The sequence below is a fragment of the Vulpes vulpes genome, chromosome 3, assembly GCF_048418805.1.
Source record: "Vulpes vulpes isolate BD-2025 chromosome 3, VulVul3, whole genome shotgun sequence".
In the NCBI taxonomy this organism is placed as follows: domain Eukaryota; kingdom Metazoa; phylum Chordata; class Mammalia; order Carnivora; family Canidae; genus Vulpes; species Vulpes vulpes.
Window position 1 is genome coordinate 109,474,478 of NC_132782.1, and position 22,100 is coordinate 109,496,577.

Consider the following 22,100-nt stretch of genomic DNA (forward strand, 5'->3'; position numbering starts at 1 on the left):
CTCCTACCTGGGCCAGGCTTTCAATCTTGTCCCTCTCTAATCTATTCTCCACAAAACAGCCAAACTGGTCTGTTTAAAGGCTAAGTTCAATGATAGTTGTTCTCTGCTTAGAGCTCTTACCATTATTTCTCTCCCCCTTTTAATTCCTTTTGGGGGGATCCCTGGGTGGCGCAGTGGTTTGGCGCTTGCCTTTGGCCCAGGGCGCGATCCTGGAGACCCGGGATCGAATCCCACATCAGGCTCCCGGTGCATGGAGCCTGCTTCTCCCTCTGCCTATGTCTTGCCTCTCTCTCTCTCTCTCTCTCTCTCTCTGTGACTATCATAAATAAATAAAAATTAAAAAAAAATTCCTTTTGGAATGAAATCCACCCCCCACCCCCACCCTCAGAATGAAATCCACCCCCCACCCCCACCCTCATCAGTGCTTCTAAGCCACTGTGGTTCTTCTGCCTCTTTCCCTTCACTCCAACCGTTGTGCTCTGGGCTCACTGGCTTCAGCTCAGTTTCCTATGAACCTCTGGCCATGGTCGGGCCAGCATACACACCTTCTGCCTCAGTAGGCCTGCTCTCTGCCACCCCAATCCCCACCTCTGCCCACTTTCTTCATCTCTGCCCACTTCCTCACAGACAGCTCTCCTCATCCCCGAATGCAACTCCCACTATTTCTTGTGGACCTGACGTTTTTTTTTCTTCTTTCAGAGCATTTACCACAACTTGCAATACAAATTTGTACAATGGGTGCCTGGTTATTACCTGCCTTTCCCAGAAGCCTGTAAGCTCCATGAAGGAAAATGAAGTTGGTTTCCTTGTCTATGTACCCTCGGTGACTAACCCAATTTCTGAGGCAGAGCAGAGGCTAAATAAATATTTGTTGAATGAATGAGCAAGTGAATTAATTATTAACCAATTACTTAAGTGAAGGGATGAGGTCTGATTTAATCATTATGGATGTCACACACTTTGCTATAGACAACTCGATACATCTTTCATAAATAGATCATGAAGTATACGGAACATTTTATAAATGGTTAAAAACAGCATATCTCTTCTCCCATAGGATCAGATGAACTCTCAAAAATCTGTCTTATGTGTAAGCCTCTAGTTGTCTTATGTAATATAGTAATTGCTGGCTTGAATTAAAGACATCATTATTTTGGAGAGTTGCTCTTTTTCTGATATAAAAAGTGAAGGATCCATCCCTCATAGTAACATCATCTCCTTGGCATGCTACATGATTAAGGAGGAAATGTGATTTTATTTTTTGAGAAATTGATATTTTTCACAAAGCCAAGAGGAGCTATCAGAATAAAGGGATGTTTATTTGGGTGAATCACCAGCTTTGCACAAATCCCAAGTGCTAATTGCATAATGGGTCTTTACAAAATGCCATAATATGGGTTCGGCTGGTTTCTCTGTTTTCGGTTTGAAAAATAGATTGTTTAATAACCCATCAAAGCTATATGTAAACCAAGTAAACAATAGAGCAGATGTTGACTGCTGTCTTGTGCCTCGTAGACATAATTAAAGACAATGAGACACTCTCAGAGTCCTATAAGAGAGGACAAAGGCAAACACAAAAAATCAGTACAATATAAATGTAAACTGCATTTGCTGGACACCTGCTTTCTTAGTCCAAAATGCTGTCTCATATTTCCTGTGATGAAAAAATTTTGTAACATTCTCTATTTACTTATGTAAATATGTACATCCTGTCCTCTACTTTTCAGGAAGACAAGACTATAAGAGCTAGTCTTTTCAACTGAGTATTCACCTCAATTTCATTATGGCTAAGACCCTACACAGTTTCCAAAAACATTTTTAATTTTCTCATAAGCATAAATGTGAATAAGAACCAGTTAGCCAAAACTTCCCACATTTATAAAAGCAAATTCAAGCCCTGGTTTGGGTAGGGGTCAGCTGGGGCTCTATTCAGTAGTCATAGCATGCACTCTTTCATACATTTTTTAAGAATTCGACCAAATTGACATGTTTATTTCCTGAAAGCCTCACATATCTTTTTTTTTTTTTTTTTTTTTTTTTTACGTCAGGCACATTTCCTAAAATCACGATTTCACCCTATACAAAAAAACAATCCTATTGGATAGAATGCTTAAAGTATCATTCCAATTTTCTAAATATTCTGCTTTTTTTTTTCGCCTCAAACTCCTACTCAGATTTCTGTTAGGTTTTCAGTGCTTAGTTCTACAGGGAAAAAAAAAGAAACATAACCACACACGAAATGTAATGCATGATATAATTAAGAGAACGCAAGCACAATTAAAAAGAAAAAAAAAAACCCAAAACACAGGGCTTTTCTCCACAAATATCTTAAAAGAGGCATTGAACATTCAATATACCATTTGATTATATCTTTTTTTTCCCTTTTAATTAGAAAAAAAAAATCTGAGGTTAAAATCAGTTTTCTGTGGCTTACAAGACAGGAGAAACTTTCCTCGATCCAGAATCCTCAATTCGGAAAAACAAATGTCTTCACTCATTTTCAAAACAAAGCAGCATTCTTTTTCTATGAATAACTGAAGGTGTTTTTTTATAAGCCTCAAAAATCCCATTGTTTGAAGAACCCCTGAATTTCCTACTGATTTGTAGCAAATAGTGGTGCTTCTTCTGGTACCTCCTGGCTCCCTTGTCTGTTGTTTTTGATGATACAGAAGGAAGGGGGATTCTAATGTGATCTTGCATCTCTTTATGCTAATAAAATGGTGTCAGCCCATTTTCACTGACAACACCATAAAGCATAAACACCAAATGGGAAACAAATAGGGCCCTGATAACACTGTGAAACGGACCAATCAACCCTGAAGCACCTAAGATAGATGGCACCCCTCCTTCATTCATTCTTTATAGAAAGGCAGTGAAAATGTCCCTAGGTGAATCTGATTACACACACAGACACACACACACACACACACACACGCACGCATGCATGCACACACACAGGCGCGCACACGCACACATGATCTCTGAAGCTCAGGAAGGTTGTAAAGCACTAAATTCTTTTGATTTATGGAGCAGCCTGCACTGCATTGAGCAGAACAGCATGGCAAGCCGGGACCCCACTCCCAGAAATTCCTTTATTAACACGACCAGGCCCCGCAAGTGAACAAAAGCAGTGGTGCGGGGTGTATAAATCATTAATACGGTGCCGGGCAGTGACTGCATTTCCTGTGTTAGTTGGAGAGCTCCTCAGTACAACGGGGATTTGGGGATTGGAATTGGCTGCGGAGAAATGCACTCCATCATTCTTGGAGTGGAAGATTCCCAACAGCCCTGCGCTCTCTCCTCTCCCATTCCCCAAGTCTGGAAGCCTCAGTGTGTGCTGCGATTCATCCAATCATATTCCTCATGACTTAAAACTACAATCGTGAAAAGCTTCAGAGTTGAAAGACCGCCCGACTCTTTCCCCTTCTGACAAGTTTTGCTTTCACAAGAGAAAAGAGCCACGAGGATGCTGTCAGGTGGAGCAGTCTCAGGGCAGCAATGGCCCAGCAGAGGCCCGGGTAGGTGGCGTGGAGCCCGTGGCCTGCACAGCTCGGGGAGGCTGTGGGAAAGGGCAGAAGGACGGGTGCAGGTGTTGGTTCCAGGGCCAGGCTGGCCACCTTTACACACCAGCCCTGCTACCTTCAGGTCTGCATCTCAAAAAATGAAATGATTCCCATCGATTCCCCAGAGGCCTCTTGTGGGGGATTAAATGAGGTAATCCCTGTAGAAGTGCTTGGTACTGTGCTTGTCACGTAACACTCCATAAAAGTTATTGATTATTTCATTATTTTCATTATTTCATTATGATCATCATCACCGTAAGGGTGGCTGCATTCTCTCTGGTTACCTAAATGGGCTTTCCACGCAGCATCTCCTCTTGCTTACCGAGGAGCCCTCACTTTTTGAATGGAACCAAAAGGAGACTTAAAAAGAGAGAAAAGAGAAAGACAGTTCTCCAGTCACATGCTCTAAATGGAGACCCCCAGTGGAAGGTTGTGCCATTGCACCAGGAAGGAAAGAATTTCTCCCCTCAGCCCTTCCTAGTTGAACTCCTCACTGCAAATGAGTAGGGGGGGGGAAAGGGAGGGGGGCATGGAGGATGAAAGAAAGAAAAGAAAAAGAAAAAGAAAAAGAAAAGAAAAGAAAAGAAAAGAAAAGAGAAAAGAAAAGAAAAGAAAAGAAAAGAAAAGAAAAGAAAAGAGAAACGAAGAAAAGAAAAGAAAAGGAAGAAGAAAAGAAAAGAAAAAGAAAGAAAAAGGAGAAGGAAGGAAGAAAGAAAGAAAGAAGAAAGAAAGAAAGAAAGAAAGAAAGAAAGAAAGAAAGAAAGAAAGAAGCAAGCATAGTTTTATACAGATCATTGGTTTGAAAGAGCCTATCAAAGGGTTCAAGCAGAGACAACAGATCCAAAGCAAAGTCATTTGCAAGAGGCACCTTGGCATTTCTAGAAATTCTAGGAGTGGCTCGGAGGAAGACAGATTTAAAACTAGAAGTCCCACACCTTGCTCTTATGCTTCATTAGGAAGAGGACGAGTGGTCAGATGGCAGCAGGACACGTGCTTCCTCTCACTGAAAAGATCCAGGGTCTGAAAATGCACATGCAACTGGGACAGGCCACCCTGAGAGTGGGGGTCTGTCCAGGTGCCATAGCACCCAGAAGGGATGTAGCAGGTCCTCAGTGCACTCAAGCTTAGGGGAAGAAACTTCGGCGTGTGCCCAAGTCCCCTGCGTCACAGAATAATGACATTCTGAATGGAAATAAATGAAGCCCCTGCAGTGTGATTTTGTCAGCTTTTGAAAGTAAATAACTTTGCTACTGACAAGAGCTAGACAATTTTTATTTTCCCTCCTCCTGTCACAGAGCATTAATTGAGCTGTGCAGCCACATTACATCCAACACCACCTGCAGGACTGACAGTCGACAGCAAGAGGAGGGAGAAGGCCCCCAGAACAGGCGGGAGGGACCAAAGAACCCAAGGGAGACCCCCCGGGGACTCCTTGCCCATGCGCACCGATCGTGCAAATTGGGAAGAAACGGAAAAGAAAAATTCATACCCGGCTTCAATACACAGATGCTACTTTTCTTTGACACATTCATTCATTCAGTCATCTCTTTAACAAACATGAGTGACCGCTCCCAGCGTCCAGGCACTGTGCTAAATTTGAAGGTCTGTATCATCCTTAATCTTACAAATGACCCTATGAAATGGTTATTACTGCCTTACTTTTTCTGAAGAAGTAACTAAAGCCCCAAATCAAGTAAAGCATCCTGCTCTTTGCTCGATCCAGTCAGATCAGCTAATTGAATAACACAGTTGGGATTAAGCCCTCAGCTCATGACTTCTACCCTACAGACACTCTAGAGACACCAATATTTAAACTCTGCTTTGGGGGGTAGCTGACACCAACTGGTTGTAAAAGGATGTGGGTTTCTCCTCTGAATTTTGCAAGACCCTTGAGATGGACAGTTGGATATGCCCCAAAACTAGGAATCGTGGACCTTGGACATTCATTCTGTTTTTAGCTGTTGATAAATTATTTCCCATTAATGAAAGACTCATCTTGCGGGGGAGAGATCTCTAAGCTCTCGGCCCTTCCCTTGCCCGAGACCAGAGCTTGCCCCATTCCTGGATTCAGGCAAAGCAACACAGAGCAGAGCTACTGAAGGGGAGAGTAGGGATCTATCTGTGGTTGTTTTTGATAAGGAGAATCCAGTCCACAAGGTGAATCCTGGGAAAACATCAAATGCCCCCTCCCCCCAAAAAAAGGCTCATTAGGACTAAACCTTTTGTGCATTTACTCATCAGTACTGGGGAATCTGAGGCACTTAAATTCTACAGCTGCCTTTACTTTGTTTCAGAGCTGCAAAGGGGGAAAAAAGTCATTACATCCCTGGGAACACACTCTACCCTGAATGCTTTTCACTCTGGCTCCAATTCCTAATTTTGATTCTGTGTTTAAACACAACATAAAGAACAGGATCAACATAGGCCCAGGCTGCTCTCACCTAGAGCCTGGTCAAGAGTTAGAGACCACCACACACCACACCCCCTTCCTCAACCCTATCATCTCAAAGCCCCCTACACGCTGTTCCGAAAGCGTTAAATATAGGGTCATTCTCCTTTACCTTGTTCTCTGGCAGCTGCCCTGCCAGAGTGGAGCAGACGACACAAAGCAGATAACTGGAGTCTTGCTCTTTGCAAATGGGTCAGGGGAGGAATGAGTAATTCCAGGCCAGACGTAACTGGGGATTCCTAGGAAATCAAATGGACAAAGCCAGTGTTTCCCAAAGCGTGGTCCTACATTGATGGTTCACAAAATGGCATGTGGATTCACAACTTCATGGCCCCTCCATGAGGACAGAGGCTTCTGCTTGCTAAGAAAATCTAAAAGAGCCACTGGCACCTATTAGTTCAATGAATATAGAATGAATGAATGAATGAGTGAGTGAATAAATATTTCAAAGAACATCGGAAAAAATAATATCCTAGCTGTGATTCTATGACATTCATTTATTTCTCTCTTTTCAGCTTGGCCAAGTCTACTTTTAAGTTCAAAATATGAGTTAATTTTAAAAATATTAAGTAGATGATACTACTTTTTTGAGAATGTGGATGAGTGGATTGGTAAAAACATGGAAGGGAATGCTTAAATGCCTGAACCTTGAGAAATGCTGGACCATGATTATTATTTTCAGCGTAAGAAGCCCAGTGTTGTAAGCACTTCGATGAGGTTTTATCAACAGGCCTCTCTCTTGGGGTGCCATGACGGGGGCACCTTCCTGATGGCTTCCGTTGAAACCTACTCTTCCAACCTCTGACCCACAAAGATGTTTCCAAATGTTCCATGGGTTTCTCCACAACTCAGGGGCGGTTTCCTCTTATCTATTCAGAAGGCATTCATTTCTATCCTTTCTCCTTCCCACTCCCCTCATTTCAGCATGGTGCTGGACGATAACAGCCTGTGAAACACCAGCACATGACCCACTTCCACCACAAGCTGCCTCCCTCTGCCTCTTGGCTCATATACCCCCTTTTGCTCCTTAGGCTTCCACACCTGTCCTTCTCCATCCCTGGAGCACCCATCTCAACTAATCACTCACCTAATGCTCTCTTATCCCTTGCTCTGGAGAATCATCATCTCCTTCCTGAGACCCCTGGTGGCCCACCCATCAGAAAAGCCCCAATAGCCCCCACTGCCCCCACTTACAGTGTATGCACCATCCTGTTTGTCTCCTATAGGGCACTCTCCACCATCTGAAAATGCCCTCTTGATCCACTTAACTTGTATCATCTGTTCTTTTTCCAGTGGAACGCCTGCTCCGTGGTGGCGGGGACCTTTCCTAACTGATTTGCTGCAATATTCTCAATGCCTGGCAAAAATGTTTTGCATGGCCAAATGAAAGAATGAATAAAAGGACTGAATGTGTATTGATATAGATCTCTAGAAAGCAAGGACAATCACTGCCTCCCTTTGCTTATAAGGTTCTAGAAAGTCCAAACACGCACATGCATTTGTTCATTCCTCGCTTCATTATTTCATTGAACAACTACTACGTATCAGGCTTACTCTAGGCATCGTGGGTAGAGAAGTCTCTGCGGATGGAAAAGTTTCTGCCATTTTGCTGCTTATAGTCTAACAGGTCAGAAAAAAAGCATAGCAAAAGCGCTCTGTAAGTGTCTGGGGCTGAGCAAATATAAGAAATGTAAGGTAACAAGAGAGGAATTGGAAGTGGGAGCCTAGGCAATGGAAAGTAGTCATCTGCTTTTTTTCTCAGCCAGGACCAATGGATCAGGGCCACACTACGCCTGGAAGATCATAAGTAGCAGTGAAACCCTTTTCCCCAAACCCTGCCAGAAAGTTCCAGCCATAGAAGTTCTTTCCTACCCCTACGCCTGGCCCAGGGATTGGATTTGGGGCTCCTTCAGAAAGTGCGTTCTCTGAGTCTCTCCCCACAGGGGCGGCCTACAGGTTTGCTGCTCATTTCTCCAGCTCGCTTGCACTCAGCATGGTTGAAGGGCCAGGGCCAGGGCCCTCCTGAGCTATTGTGCCTGAGAGCTGACCCTGTTTGACACAGCCTCTCTCAATGGGGCCAGAGCATCATGCAGACAGCCACAGGCCAGTGCTCAGCCGGGCAAAGTTCTCTCGGGGAGCTCCCGGAAATAGGAAACTTTATCGATGAATGGAACTTTCTTTGCTTTTCTTAATTGAATTAAACAGCACACTGGGACACCTCTCTCCGTCCATTAAAAAGGTCTCTGCAGATGGGGCAATTACGCCCACGCTTTGTCAGCTCTGCCTCATTCAGGGGATGACATCTCCTGCGCATCAACCAGCCCCCTTAGGCCCCGACGCACCAACCTGATTTTATTTACAATGCTGCAATGTCTTTCTCTTCCAGAAGACTATTATTTGCCTGACAAACTACACTGTTTTTACCCGGCTAATATGAATAAACACGCATTATGTTTTCCTCTTGGGGGCAGAGAGCCTGGTTAAATGAATCAGAAAACCCTAAAAAAAAAAAAAAAAAAAAAAAAAGATCGTCTACCCTCAGTCCATCAGCCACCGGACAATTACTCAAGGGCCAGCTGTAAGGAAAACAGATGGCGCGTGAGCACTAATAACACGGGCTTCCTCCACTTGGGCAGAGGCAGAAACGCAGCCGCTTGTATGTTCTGACACGGAGACCGCCGCGAAATGGCAGGCAGAGCTGCCGATCGGCGCAGGACTCGGGTCTGCAGGCTAGCAGATGCTTACGGTTTCCACCGGTGGGTGTCGAATTAGATAATCCTAAAGCAGAGGCAACCCAAGTCCCCCTACAGTCTGCACACCGCCCCCCGCATCCCCCACCTAGGTTCCTCCAAAAATGGGAGAGATCTGGGAGGAACCACCAGCCAGCCCACCTGAGATACAGGGCTTACCAGGCTAATGAGAGCCCAACAGCTCAGGCCTTGTCTCCTTTGTGGGGAAAAAAAAAATCAGGGAAATCAGGAGGACTGGTTACCTGGCCAAATTATGACACAGGATCTCTCCAGGAAAGAGACATAGGGGCCTATGTTCTATGGGACAGTCACCCAGGCCTAGAAGTGTGCTCACTCCAGCCACTTAAATTCCTTAAACAATTCAGACATGAAGATAATCTATCCTAATTCTTTTCTGCGTTATTGACACTATTGACTACCCCCAATCCACAGCACAATCTAATAAATCAACAAGGGATTAAGCCAAGAAGAAAGAAGGTGATAAAATGCCATTTGGCCCCCTATAAATCATCAGACAGAGCAGCGCGAGGTAAGTAACTGGAATGAGAATTGAACTTTTCCACGAGGCCATAATTGTTATGGCCCACCTAACGTTACCCAAATTTATAACCGTGGCTGGTGAATGGGGGCCGTCCCCCCTCCTATGGCCTTACTCCCAGAGCCCACCTTCCCTATGACTCTGCTCTGAGCACCACTTTCTAATTAAAGACAGAAAGGGTTGATATGCAGGTTTCACTTCAATTGCTTTCGATCTGAAGATGTCCACAGTGAGCAATGGCTTCATTTACCAGGAATTACCCTTTGTACAAACCACTTCACTATTTAAAACAAACCACATGGATCATCATTAAGTGGGAAAAATTGCCAATCTTTGGATATTGACAGTGGCATGGCCCACTTTAAAGGCCCTTTTCCCCCCCTTTTAATGTGGATTTTAAGCATTTGACTTGTTTTTAAATTTAGGCTGATAAAAAGGTTCTGAGTGAATAAGATTTGACAGATGAGAAGCTTTCTTTGAACAGGAACTGGGAGACACTGATGGTGGTGTAGAAATAGGGAAAACTAAGTTAATATGCTACTTATCCTCTTTCAGGGAGTTAGAACTCCGTGTGAATCACAGCTCTGGATGCGATCTGACACACACGGTGCGTCAGAAAACAAACCTCGTCCACTCTGTCCATAGCCTTGCCATACCTCAGCATGTGACGGATGCTCTTTGGTGTGCAACCTGTGACTTAAGATGGGAAGACATCTCTAGAGTTTTGTGGGGTGTGTGTGTGTGTGTGTGTGTGTGTGGTTGTTTTCTGTTTCTCCATGAAAAACAAACACATTCTTTTCTGACCCAGCTTGTAGAAATCTCCCCAGATTTGGGATCCGTATTCAGAATTTCCCCTCAAAGCAAGGATATTTAAATGGATACCCACTTTGAAACCCTGAGAAGAGTCTGTATCGCACATATGTGGGTTTGCAGTTCTTCTTCCGTGGGAGAAGATTTGCCATCAAAGGAGACACCCACTAAAGCCACTGCAGTGTATCAGGAATGGAGGCTGAAGCAGGGACTTTCCCTGGACAGCAAGATCGAAGCCAGAGGCTAGTGCTTGCCTCTTCTTTCCACCTGAGAATGGTCTACAAGTAGCACGAGATAGATGCCATATACCAGAGGTATACAGGTGTGTAGGTACACGTGTGTGCATATTGTGCATAGGCACATGATGGCATCGTTGGATTTGATATCTATCCCATCTTGCAATTCCAAACTGTAGTACCACCTCTGGTGTTAAGAGAGAGGAGAAAGATTTAAAAAGAAAGAAAGAAACCACAACTGTAGGGAAATATCTATCTAAAGCAGAGTTACTGGGGAATATAAATAAATGACACAGAATCAGTCAAAGAATTTAAACACTGCAGTTGCCTCTTCTTTGGTCTGAATAAATAAGTTCTTTGTGGCAAAAGGGTTATGTCATTCTCCCTGGTTCATTCACAGTAGACTCAGGGGTTGGGGTATCCCAACTGATTTTTGTTTTTATGAACTGTCTCAGGAACAAATCTGGGAGAGTTTAGGAAGAAAGGCTGGAGTCGTGGCATGGCTGAATCAAAGAAAGCAGATGATGAAGGGATTTTCCTTAGATATTAGATGAGAGGTAAGTGCCATATGAACTTCATTCCAGGAGAATACATTTCCGTGAAGACGCAGTGGCCTCTGATCAGAATGTGTGCATTTATAAAACAGAATGATAAAGCCTCCGAAATAAGATCGTTGTGTTTTAATTATTTTCTTATGTAACTGGTGATCTGAAATGACAAGGACTCCGGAAATAGGATATTTCTAAATAATAATAAAATAAAATCTTTCTCATAAGGGCGTTATTTATTACAGACGTTTCCTGATTCATCCATCTGATCAGCATACTCTGAGGGTACACATTAGCCCTCTGATCATCGAAATTAAATAGAGGTACAGTCTATAGAGATAGCTATAGATTAACAGCAGATAGGAAATAAAGTGGGGATGTATGGATAGAAGACAACGTATAGATGGTATCAGTAAGTGGTCTGTGGAGACTGAAGGGAACTACTTCACACCCTCCATCAGCCAATTGTCCAGACTGTTCCATAAAAGCAATGACAGGAGACTTCTACACAAACCATCATGGCAACACCGAGGGGTAGAGATGACCTGAAGGTATGGCTCTCCCACCCTGACCATGAGCCTTAGGCAGGATGGGAGGTGTGGCTAGAAAACCCGATTCTCAACCAGACAGGCAAAAATAATTGTCTGCCTGTACTGTACTTTAGACATTTAGTGAAACTCAGAAAAAATACACACGTGCACACACACACATACATACACACACATCGCCTTCTGATGCTGTGTCACAGTATCCTTTTCTCAACACTTTCCCTGAAAGCCTTACAAGCCCTTTCTGGAGGGGGAGGGGGGGGTGCTGCCCAAAGCACATTTCAAAACCCACCTCCATCTATCTTCATATGGAGCCATGATGCTGCTTTAGTCACTTCTAAATATTTGTTATGGCTGCCAACATTCCCTCTGAGCCTCCCCTTTCCTGGGCAGGAGTGTTTTCCCTCCTAGAAGAGACTGCCTGGAGGATGCTGAGGACATCTGCATTTATCCCATGGACTTGTCCTTTTCATGGCAAGAATAACCTCTCACTCAAACTCCCTGCCTTCTCTCCTAAGTTGTGCCTAAATGAGCAAGCCAATTTAACAATCTAGAAGGATGAAACATCAATTTATTAAAAAAAAGAGTAGTACACAAAGAAACAGTGAGAACACCAAATACCTATGGCACTGTACTTTTAAGTGATGCTGTTCAAATTAATTAATAAATAACATGAAAGAAGCGAACAGAGGAGGCAAAAGATCAACTCATATTAATAATTTGATTCAATTCAATTGAGGCTTAGCATTTGTAGAAACGCTCATTAGGCTACTCTTCTGGTGGGTAACTGGTGTAAAACACACACACACACACACACACACACAGAGGCATTCACAGCAAAGGTACAGAGAGGGTAAAAGCAGATGAATCATATAATATGTTACCAATAGGCTCTTGGGAGATGTTTCCTGGCACAATTTACTTAATGAGAAATGGAATAAAACAATATTTAAAAGGATAAACCAATTTGTTACTAAGATATTCAAACAACAAAAAGAAAAGGCTGTTCTCCAAAAGACTTCCAAACAGAAAATATGCCTTAGAAACATTCTCTGGAGGCAACCAACTTGATAACAAATTACCCAAATGTTCCAAACCGAATTTTGGCATCTTACGAATACATATATTCCTACAACACAGACTGAAATTGAGGGGTCTTTGGAGAAGGAGGCCCCTCTGAACACTTGTGAAGGAAGTTTTGTCAGCTACAACCACACACAGTTAACAAATGGTACTCTTAAAGGGGGTCCCTCGAAAAACAGATAAAATGACTACAACCACGGTTAACTCTTCACAGAACAGGAAGGCGATGCCGGGAAGGGAACAGGACTCTACCTTCGTGACAAAATCCTCCTAACCCTGCCCATTCACATGGACAGCCTCTGCCCAGAGACAGCTGGACCCGTCCCCTCACCAGGCGACGTGGGGCTGCTTCCCAAGCCCAGCAACCGATTTAGGCAGCAGCCCTCCTAGTAAAGAGGGAAAGACAGTGAGGGTCCAAGGCAAACACCCAGAGAAAGAGCGAGAGGAACACAATGAGAGATTCCGACATGTACACAGAATGGAAAATAAAACAAACAGAATCCCTCAATAAGACCATTAAGGGGGAGTGGAGGAGGGAAGGGGGAAAAAAAAAAAAAAGCCTTTACACATGCCAACAAAGACAGCATCCTAAACCACTGCCTTCATCACAGCATGGCCAGAGAGTTTGGAGGCAGATTCCAGGGCTGACACGCTCCAGAAACCCAAAGGCTCAGATCCCAAGCGGACTGAATAAAGCACAACCCAGACAAACTTAAGAAAACAAAAATACTGAGCACACACACGCATACATGTTTTTTTTTTTTTTAATTTTTTCCCCTCACTCCCTCTTAAAACAGCTAAATTCAAACTCCAGGCATGCGAGCGCCTCCACACAGATCCAAACTCTCAGCATCAAAGGGTCTTAGACTCAGGCCGCCACCGGACCGCAGACACCAGAGAGATGGCAAGTCAGGAAAATGCAGTTTTAAACTCCCAGGCACCCAGGCTCCGAATGGGGCAAAGTGTGCAGAGAGGTGCAAAGCCAGCGGGGCGCGGGCGCAGGGAGCCACCCCTCCCGCCCGAAAGCACAAGCCCCCTCCCCACCCACCCACCCACCCACCTCCCCACCCACCCACCCAAGGTGCAAAGGCGCAGCCCAGTGCTGCGGGTACCCAGTCCGCGGAGCCCGGGAGGCAGCCACCGAGGGAAGAGCGCGCCTTACCTGCTGTAAGTACATAAAAGTCAAGGCACACGAGAGCTGGGGACACATGCCCACGTTGGGGAGCGCCACGCAGGTGGCCCCCGTCAGAGGATGCTGCATCGTGTCTCTCTGGCGCCCGCCGAGCACGAGTGGGGACGCTCGCATGCAACCGCGCCGCTCTTTGCACTGGTCGCTACAATTTTGTTTTTTTCCTCCTTTTTAATTCTGCTGATTATCTAAGTCAAAACCCGGTGGCCGTCCCTCCTCTGCTCGCTCTCCCTCCCCCCGCCGCACCCGCGCGCGCCAGTCCCTCCTCGCTGGCTTCCTTCCCTTCGGGTTTTGCTAGATGGTGGCGTTCATCTGCCTCCAACTAAGACACTCGAGAGAGAGGAGAGAGAGAGAGAGAGAGAGAGAGGGAGAGAGGAGAGAGGGGGCCAGGAAACTATTTTGGGGCCGTGGTGGCTGTGCCCTTTCCCCGGCCTGTTGGGCCTGCTTTCCGGTGCCCCGAAAAGTGGACAGTGCCCCCCACCCCACGCGCCCACCCCCGACCCCCTCCCCAACCCGGAAGATGACAAGCACAGGCAGAGGCAACTTGTAGGGAAGGGGGAGAGGGTGGATGCCCTCCTGGAGATGCAGGGGGTGGGGTGGGGGGGTGGGGGAGAAAGCTAGGGGCCAGAGAGAGAGGGAGAGAGAGGGAGGGAGGGGAGAAAGGAGAGAGAGAGAGAGAGATTTGACTCACACTGAGGCTCACTCCGTTGGTGCTGATGCTGCGCGCCTCCTCATTTGTCAAATGGGTCCAGGGGCAGGGTTGCTTTTTTTTTTCCCCTCCCCTCTGCCTTTTTTTTTTCCTCTCTCTCTCTCTCTCTCTCTCTTTTCCTCCCCTCTAAAACGACTCACCAAAATTCAAATTGTGTCTGCTACAGAATCTCCGCGGGGCGGGCGAGGCAGCGAGAGAGCGCCCCACATCGCCAGCCTGCGCCAGCGCCGGGCCAGGGGCACAATTAAGGCGATTGCCCAGCTGGGACCCGGACTCCCGGATTTGGGTGGCGGGCTGCTGGCCCGGCTCTTTGGCAAATAAACACAGAAATGGGATTTTCCCCCCCTTGCAAGAGCGCTGAGACGGCGGCGGCGCCTGGGGCTGGGGGCATGGGGAGCTGGGGGCTGCAGCGCCCCAGGGCGGGGTGGGCTCCGGGGGGGCCTCCACCCTCACCCCCACCCTCACCTCCGGCGGAGAGGCGAGGCGGCGAGGCGCCCCTAGGCTCCGGGGTGCAGCCTTGGCTCTGCAGGCATCAGCGAGCCCTGCAAGCAGCCCGAGCCGCTGAATGGGGAAACCGCCCTGGCTGGCCTGGAAGTCAAGCCTGTTGGACTAACTACCAAGCCAGCACCCCCTGCCCCCGCCCTCCGGGGGTGAATGCAAGGGGCTCAGAATCCTTGCTCTTCTCAAATTAAAAGAAAAAAAAATGCACAGGGTGGGGAAGTCCGTGTCTGATAAGCCATTACTCCGTGGGCTGCAGCGGGCAAATTACAACGGTTTATTTATTTTATTTTGTTCTTGCCTGACCAGCCCTCGTTGGCCAAATTAGCATTCCGCTCTTGCACAGGGGTCTCCCCCTTCCCTTTATTTTATGAAGTAATAATTATTCATTAGTAGCTTTCGTTACTCTTTATGCAATAAAATAGGATGTGATCTGCAAATCAAAAGAAAATATTAAGACTCTAACGCATCGTTGGTCCCCACAGGAAAAAGAAAGAAAGAAAAAAAAAAGCACATTCTTGGCAGCGGTAAAATCATGATCAGGAATAGTAGCCATATTTTTTGAGATATGTTTTGACCCAGTGATTGGATTTTCTTTTTGTTTTTCAGAGCGAGAGGCTGTCAGAACATTGTCTTTTTTTTGATTCTTGGGTTCCCTGCAAGAGACCTGGCTGGGGGCTTGCTACTGGCTTGCAGGGTAGAGCACATCTCGAGAGTGATGAGAGCCTCCCTACCTCCCCCTCCCAGGAGGGAGGACCTAAGGGAGGACCAGGGGATGCCTCAGGGGGGACATCCCCACTGACCCCTCCACGAGCCTCCTGGACACAACTCTCAGCCAAAGGACAGCTTCTCAACTGAGCCATCAGCTTGAAAGGCACAACTCACTTTGCAGGCTAATCAAAATGCTTTCCGAAGAAAAGGAAATTAATTATTCCACAGCTCCATTTTTTTGTTGTTCTGTTTTGAAACACCATCGATAACTCTAAAGTCTTTGCTCTGCCAACAAGAGGCCCCGACCAGGCTGTTTCCTTCTACTCACTTTGCAAAACCGGTCCTTCCAACACCCAGGGACTCAGACATTCCATCCATTTGGAGGGGGCACACTGGGCATGTTTAACCTGAGGCAGAAGTTACTATGGGGCTTGGGGGGGGGGGTTGGGCTAGTATTTTATGCTGCTGTGTGTGTTTGGGGGGGCAATGTTTAGTTCGAAAAACCCTTGCTATATGTTGTCTAACAAATCACATTCACTGGACAAGGTCTGATTCACAAATAAACTGTTTCGCTCTTTTTTTTTTCTTCTTTCTTACTTTCTGCTTGTCTTTTATTTATTTATTTTATTTTGCAATCCACAAAACCAAAAAGAAAGCCGCTCCACAAAACACACAGGGAATAAAACGTCAAAGACTCTTCCTTTTGACCCCCCCCCCCACTCTCCTTCCCATGCTTTCCAGTTTGCTGTACTGACAGGGGTTCACCCTGCTTTTCCTTCATTTTTTTTTTTCTTGCTGGCAATGGAAAAGCTTGCAGATGCCCCAAGAAGAGGACAGAATTTTCCCTTCAGCTCATTTTCATAAGAAACACGATAAATAATACATGGCACTTTAATAAGACCTTATCTGAATGGTTTAATGAAAAACAAATACATTTTGTAAAGAACCAATAACTGTTCTCGGCTGCACTGAGCCAACACTGGTTTTCCGGTCCTTTTTCTCTCCAAAGTTGAAAACCCTCAGTGGTGACTGGATTCCTGCAGACCCATTTTGCAATAATGGCTCAGACTTCTCCTTAAACCGAGGTCTTCACAGCCGGGCACGCCGGAAGTCTGCACAATGAATCAATGGCATCCAGACCTTCTAAATCCACCTCAAAATTATATGGAGCCATTCTCTGGATGGCCAAGCCTGAACGTTCCTGCACAAGCGCATGCAAACAGCATGGCACACAGAGACGAGCACACCCTCCCCATGCCCCCACCACGGCAACCACATAAAGGATCAGACAGGGAAGATTTTACAGCTAATATCAGTGCATGTTAATCAGGAACAGAGCATCCGATGACCCCAAATCAAAGGGTAATGCCGTATCTGCAAACACTGTTCACTTGATGACAAAATGCTGCCGGCCTTTCAAGCAGCATCTGGGGATGCTGGATTTGAATTCCATCTCAACGGAGACTGGGAAAGAGCCACATCAATGCCACTAGCCCCAGAGGATTCCTCTACATCAATAAATGGGAGAAGTGGGGAAAGAGAATACTTGTCTGTCTCTACAAGGAATCCCCGGGCACTCAGGATCACTTGGGTGTATACAGTGCATGTCCATTCAAGGGCCACCCTCCTGCCTTTCAGCTGCAAGGACCCTTAATTGAATGGTCGCACGTCCCCTGTAGGGAGCAGAGAGTGCCAGAAAGCCAGCGATGAACAATGGCATCTTCAAAATGAAAGTTCCTTAGGCACAAGGCCACTGCTCAAGTTTTAATTTGACCCACACGACAGTGTTTGCAACTTTTTCCTTCCCTCAAATCTGCTAGCTATTTAAAAGAATAAAAGAAATCACTTTATTTTTTCGTCTCTTTCATAGATTCTTACGGTAACTTCCTAAGGCTGTCAAAAGAGCAGGCATTTCACTCAAGTAGAATCTTCTATGGGGGTTTTCAGGCCCCAAGCAAGAAGGATTCTTTCTGGTTAAACAGAAAGCAGGACTTCTTGATCTTAAATGTCATTATCTGGGGTGGGGTGGGCTCCCTGACCTGTCCCAGGAGCGGCTCAGATTCGTTTTATTCTCGCTCCCACATTTCGATAGGGGCCCCTTCCTAGTCCAGTCTTCAGGAAGGTGAGAATTCAAGTGTCTGCAGAAAACCTTATCTTTGTCACAAGCACTTTGAGTCACCTACTTGTTCAAATGCTTGGAGGACATTTAACATTGACTGCGTTCCAGGCTGTGTCCTAGCCAGTTTTTTCATCTGTAAAATGGGACTAATAATAGCTCCCTTGCAGAATTGCAGCAAGTCTCGGAGTTCTTTTCTTCCCTCATCCATGGACTGTCACAACCAAAATTTAAAAACGGTGGAGAGATTGCATGAAATTAGCAACTTAAAAATTGTTTGCCAAGTTAGTACACACACACACACACACAGACGCATGCACACAAATACACACTCACACACACCATCTGTCATCATCACCATTTCATAAAGGAAAGGGCATTTTATACCAAAAAGTAAGAAGGACATAATCTCAAAATAAAGGACAGCCCTTCAAATTGATTAAATTTAGGTCTATTAAAAATTTCACTAAATTGCCCTTAATTTTCTCATTTAGCTGCAGTCTGTTGAAAATGTCATTATGGAGTCAGATGAATCTGTGGATCAGCATTTGGGAACCACCGAGATAATGAATGTAAAGTGCTTCCGAGCACGGGATCTGGCACACTGAGGATCAACAATACATGCTCACCCTTGTGGGGATGCTGGGAAACAGGGAGCAACTACCCTCATTAGGCCTGGATGACCCTCCTCCTCACCCCTTGCTCATTTCCTAGTTTCCTGCACCACAGGGTCGCATGCCTTTCCCAAGGAGGGAGCTTAATAAAAGTCAGATGAGTTGAATTCATAGAATCATCAGAGTTTATTTACTTTCCTCAATGACAGAGTGGTTGCAGCCCCGTTCATTCAAGGCCACCTGAAATAGGATAGCTGTGGTGGAGGATTTGGGAACTCTTTCTGGCCCATAGGAGGCCATGCAGTATCCTTTCTGTGCAGTGGGGGATACATCTTTTGGGGTCTCACTGCTTGGGTGTGGAGTCCCGGCTCTGTCTTAGGCTCCTTTGGCTGGCTGCTGTTAAATACCTATGGAGTTAAAAGCTCTTAAAATCTTAGTTTCATTCTAACAGAGAAAGATAATAATTTTGCCTTCCTAATTTAGTTGTTAAAAGATAAAATAATGTAATACACATGAGTTCTGAGATCGGTGCATATTACCTAGCAACGACTCAGTACACACTAGCAACTATTATTATGGATTACTTTTATTCTCAGTCCCTGACTAGTTGATGACATAGACATTCCTCTTTTTTTTTGCTAAAAATTACACAAACAACACCAACAAAGTCAGTCTATTTTTGAAACAACTAACTACGAGTGTATTTTTTTTTTTCTGGAGAATTCTTTCAAATGATACGGCATTTATACGAAAATGTGTAGACATCACCTTTCTGCCCTGGGCTTCTTGAGTACAACAGTTTATTTAACCCTGCCAGTGCATCAGATGAGCACAAACTTTCATATTAGTCCTTGTCAACTGAATTCTTCTCATAAAATTTCAGGTCAAGGATTTTGATAGTTTTTAAGGACTGACTAGGGTAACTCATGCAAAGAGACTGCTTCTGGCAAATATGCTTATTTTTTGGACCTCCCCAAATGTTGTAAAGTAGGTTTTCATTGCTCCAGTTTATATAAGAAGGGACCGAGACTACAGGAATGCACACTTGGACCTACTAATCAGGAATGAGGGCAATGTTTACAATCAGGGCTATTGAAAAACAGAAAATTCAGAATATATTCTTTTCATCATCATGTTGTTCCGTAGTAGTAGAGAGGCTTCTTCCAAATCATCGTTGTCATCACCAACATTTTATTTATCATTGTTTGCAATATCTAAACCTTGCAAGCACTGCTCTAGAACATTATTCTATGTCTGCACAGCTGCAAGATCTCCTCTTTCAGGAATCTATCAGTCCTCCTGGCCACCAAACTTTAGAGTATGAAACTTCCCTGGCTTTCTAGTCCCTCCTTGATTACAGGAGGATTAAGTCCCATTCACAATCTACCTTAAGCTCTTCTAAATAAATACATCCATACATCCATACATACATCTAAAAAAAAGAGGAAGAAAAGAAAACACGTTCATTTGCCAACACCTTCCTATTATCACCTCTGACAAAAGTTGCAAGTTATATTGACAATATTCTATCAAAGCAGCTAACTGGCACCCCTCAAGAGAAACCCAAGACACACCAGACAGAACCCCAAATTTAAAAATAACAGAGCAAGCAAATAACCTAAGTTCCCATAGGAGTTTTCCTGAAATAATAGGTTCCAGGAGGTGATGCTAAGGGAGAGTGCAATGTTTGGCACTTGAGAGGGTGGGAGTCTGATTCCAGTGCATAGGACAGAATGTAAGAGCGTGGGACAAGGGACAGTAGGCGGCAGAGACAAAAACAGCTAAGTGGTGATTTCTCCTAATGAACAAGTGGGTGGGAAGGTCTACTTTGGGAAGCCTCCACACCCCACCCACTCTCTGTGTTGTGACTTTCTGGATGGAACTCGAGCAAATCTGAAGGCAAACAAAGCCTGCAGAAGATTCTATTTTTCCTCTGTAATAAGCCTCGTTACAAGGTTCTTTGACCCCATAAATGCTCAGAAATATTTATCTTTATGCAACATGAGTCACCTTAAGAATCTCCTACTAGAAGTGACTTCACCTCTAACATCTCAAATTCTGGAATCATCCCTTTTGACCTTAACCTGCACAAGGTCCTGTCTTGGCACACAGGCAAGAGCAACCACGGGGATCCTCAGTCCCTGGCGTCACCAGCACACCTTCAAGGGCTGTTGGTGCTGAACTAGGAAGGATGTCAGGACTCAAAATTGGGTCAATTTGAAAAAATCAGAAGGCTACATAGCAAATGCATCAGATACTCAGCAGAAAAACCTTCCTGGTTCTCAAGATCTTACCGCACCAAACACACAGTCTCTGAGTTTCTAAGTCTTAGTCCCCAAACCACAATTTCCATGTATGGGCACCTCACATGTCTACAACCTCATCTGACCTGCTAGTTCAGGGTTTTCTATTCCCGGTCTTTGGACTCCATCACAAGAACCCATATATGAAGCTCTCAGCCTCTCATCATATTCTGCAACACATCCACTTATAAAAGGCATTTTTGAGTTTAGTAGACAGAATACTGTGGAAGTGTAAGGAAGATTAAATAGGAAAAGATATTCTCATCTTAGAAGCACAATTCTAGAAAGACTGGTGTGTATTGTATCCATGCAAATGTCAGTTAGTTATCCTACCACCATTGACTTTGATTCAACTCTCCTGGGTCTAGACTTTCTCTGCCATACTCCTTTCTCTTCTTCCTCTGCCCAGAGGGGACCACAGAGCAAATTCTCATTCCCACCTCTTTGTCCCACATTTTTCTGCTCCTGGAAAGCTTGTCATCAGCTGCCTCTGTTCCCTTCAGTGGGTTCCTTCTATCCCAAGTTTGTATCAAGCCATTTCCAGATGATTTCCTGTGTCCACTCTTAAAAGAAAAGCATTTCTTTCACCTGGTTTCAGGTAGAATAATTCAACACACTTTGAGCACAGTGGCACGTATGAGAAAACTGTGTATTTCCCTGGCTGGACCTTCCTATGTGCTCCCACGGCAGGATTCTTATGTTCTCCATAACACAAACTTTCATATTAGTCCTTGTCAACTGAATTCTTCTCGTAAAATTTCAGATCAAGGATTTTGTTACTTTTTGAGGACTGACTAGGGTAACTCATGCAAAGAGACTGCTTCTGGCCAATATGCTTATTTTTGGACCTCTCCAAACATTGTAAAGTAGGTTTTCATCGCTACAGTTTATATAAGAAGGGGCTGAGGCTGCAAGAGTGTACACCTGGGCCTTGTGTACACCTACAACATCTTGTCTGGTGTCATCTTGTGCTTTGTAGGTCTCTTAACTTGTGTACCCCATTTGTCATCACCTTACATCACCCACATCACATCATGGCTATGCTACTTTGCACATATCTGTGAAGGTTTTGTAGCAGACTCCACAGAATCTTCCTCACCTCCACAGCCCTGTCCCCTCCTCATGGGTTACTCCTCAGGAATGATCACGGACCTCAAACAGCCTCCTGCATGTGTCAGGACAAAAGTCCTATCTTGTTGCTGTCTTAACATCCCCCCTAGACAAAACACGTGCACATGCTTCTCTTCCTCTGTGGACTTGCCTGCTTGTTAATGGAAGCACCTCCCTTCCATTTAGTTAACCTTGAAACATCAACATTTGCCCTTCACACCTCCCTCCATTGCTTTGAATAGTCAATTGATTCCCAAGTCACATCATTTTTAATTCTCTGAGCTCCAACTAAGAAACCTCTCTCGATTTTCCATTACTCCTGTCC

General features: G+C 45.0%; 1 protein-coding gene across 36 annotated transcripts in view; it reads right to left on the bottom strand.

The window, feature by feature from the left end:
- Positions 1 to 22,100, bottom strand: part of RBFOX1 (RNA binding fox-1 homolog 1) — a 2,027,925-nt gene that overhangs the window by 351,777 nt on the left and 1,654,048 nt on the right. For 2 of the 36 annotated variants that reach the window (XM_026003074.2, XM_026003083.2), the window contains exon 1: positions 13,688 to 14,038. The exons of 29 other annotated variants lie outside the window; for them this stretch is intronic. In XM_026003074.2, coding sequence (XP_025858859.1) covers positions 13,688 to 13,831 — 144 coding nt within the window. In that variant the 5' untranslated portion in view covers positions 13,832 to 14,038. Of the gene's footprint in view, positions 1 to 13,687; positions 14,055 to 14,405; positions 14,642 to 22,100 lie in introns of those variants that run through there. 5 more of the 36 variants (XM_072753936.1, XM_026003076.2, XM_072753940.1 and 2 more) reach the window with 4 other exon arrangements.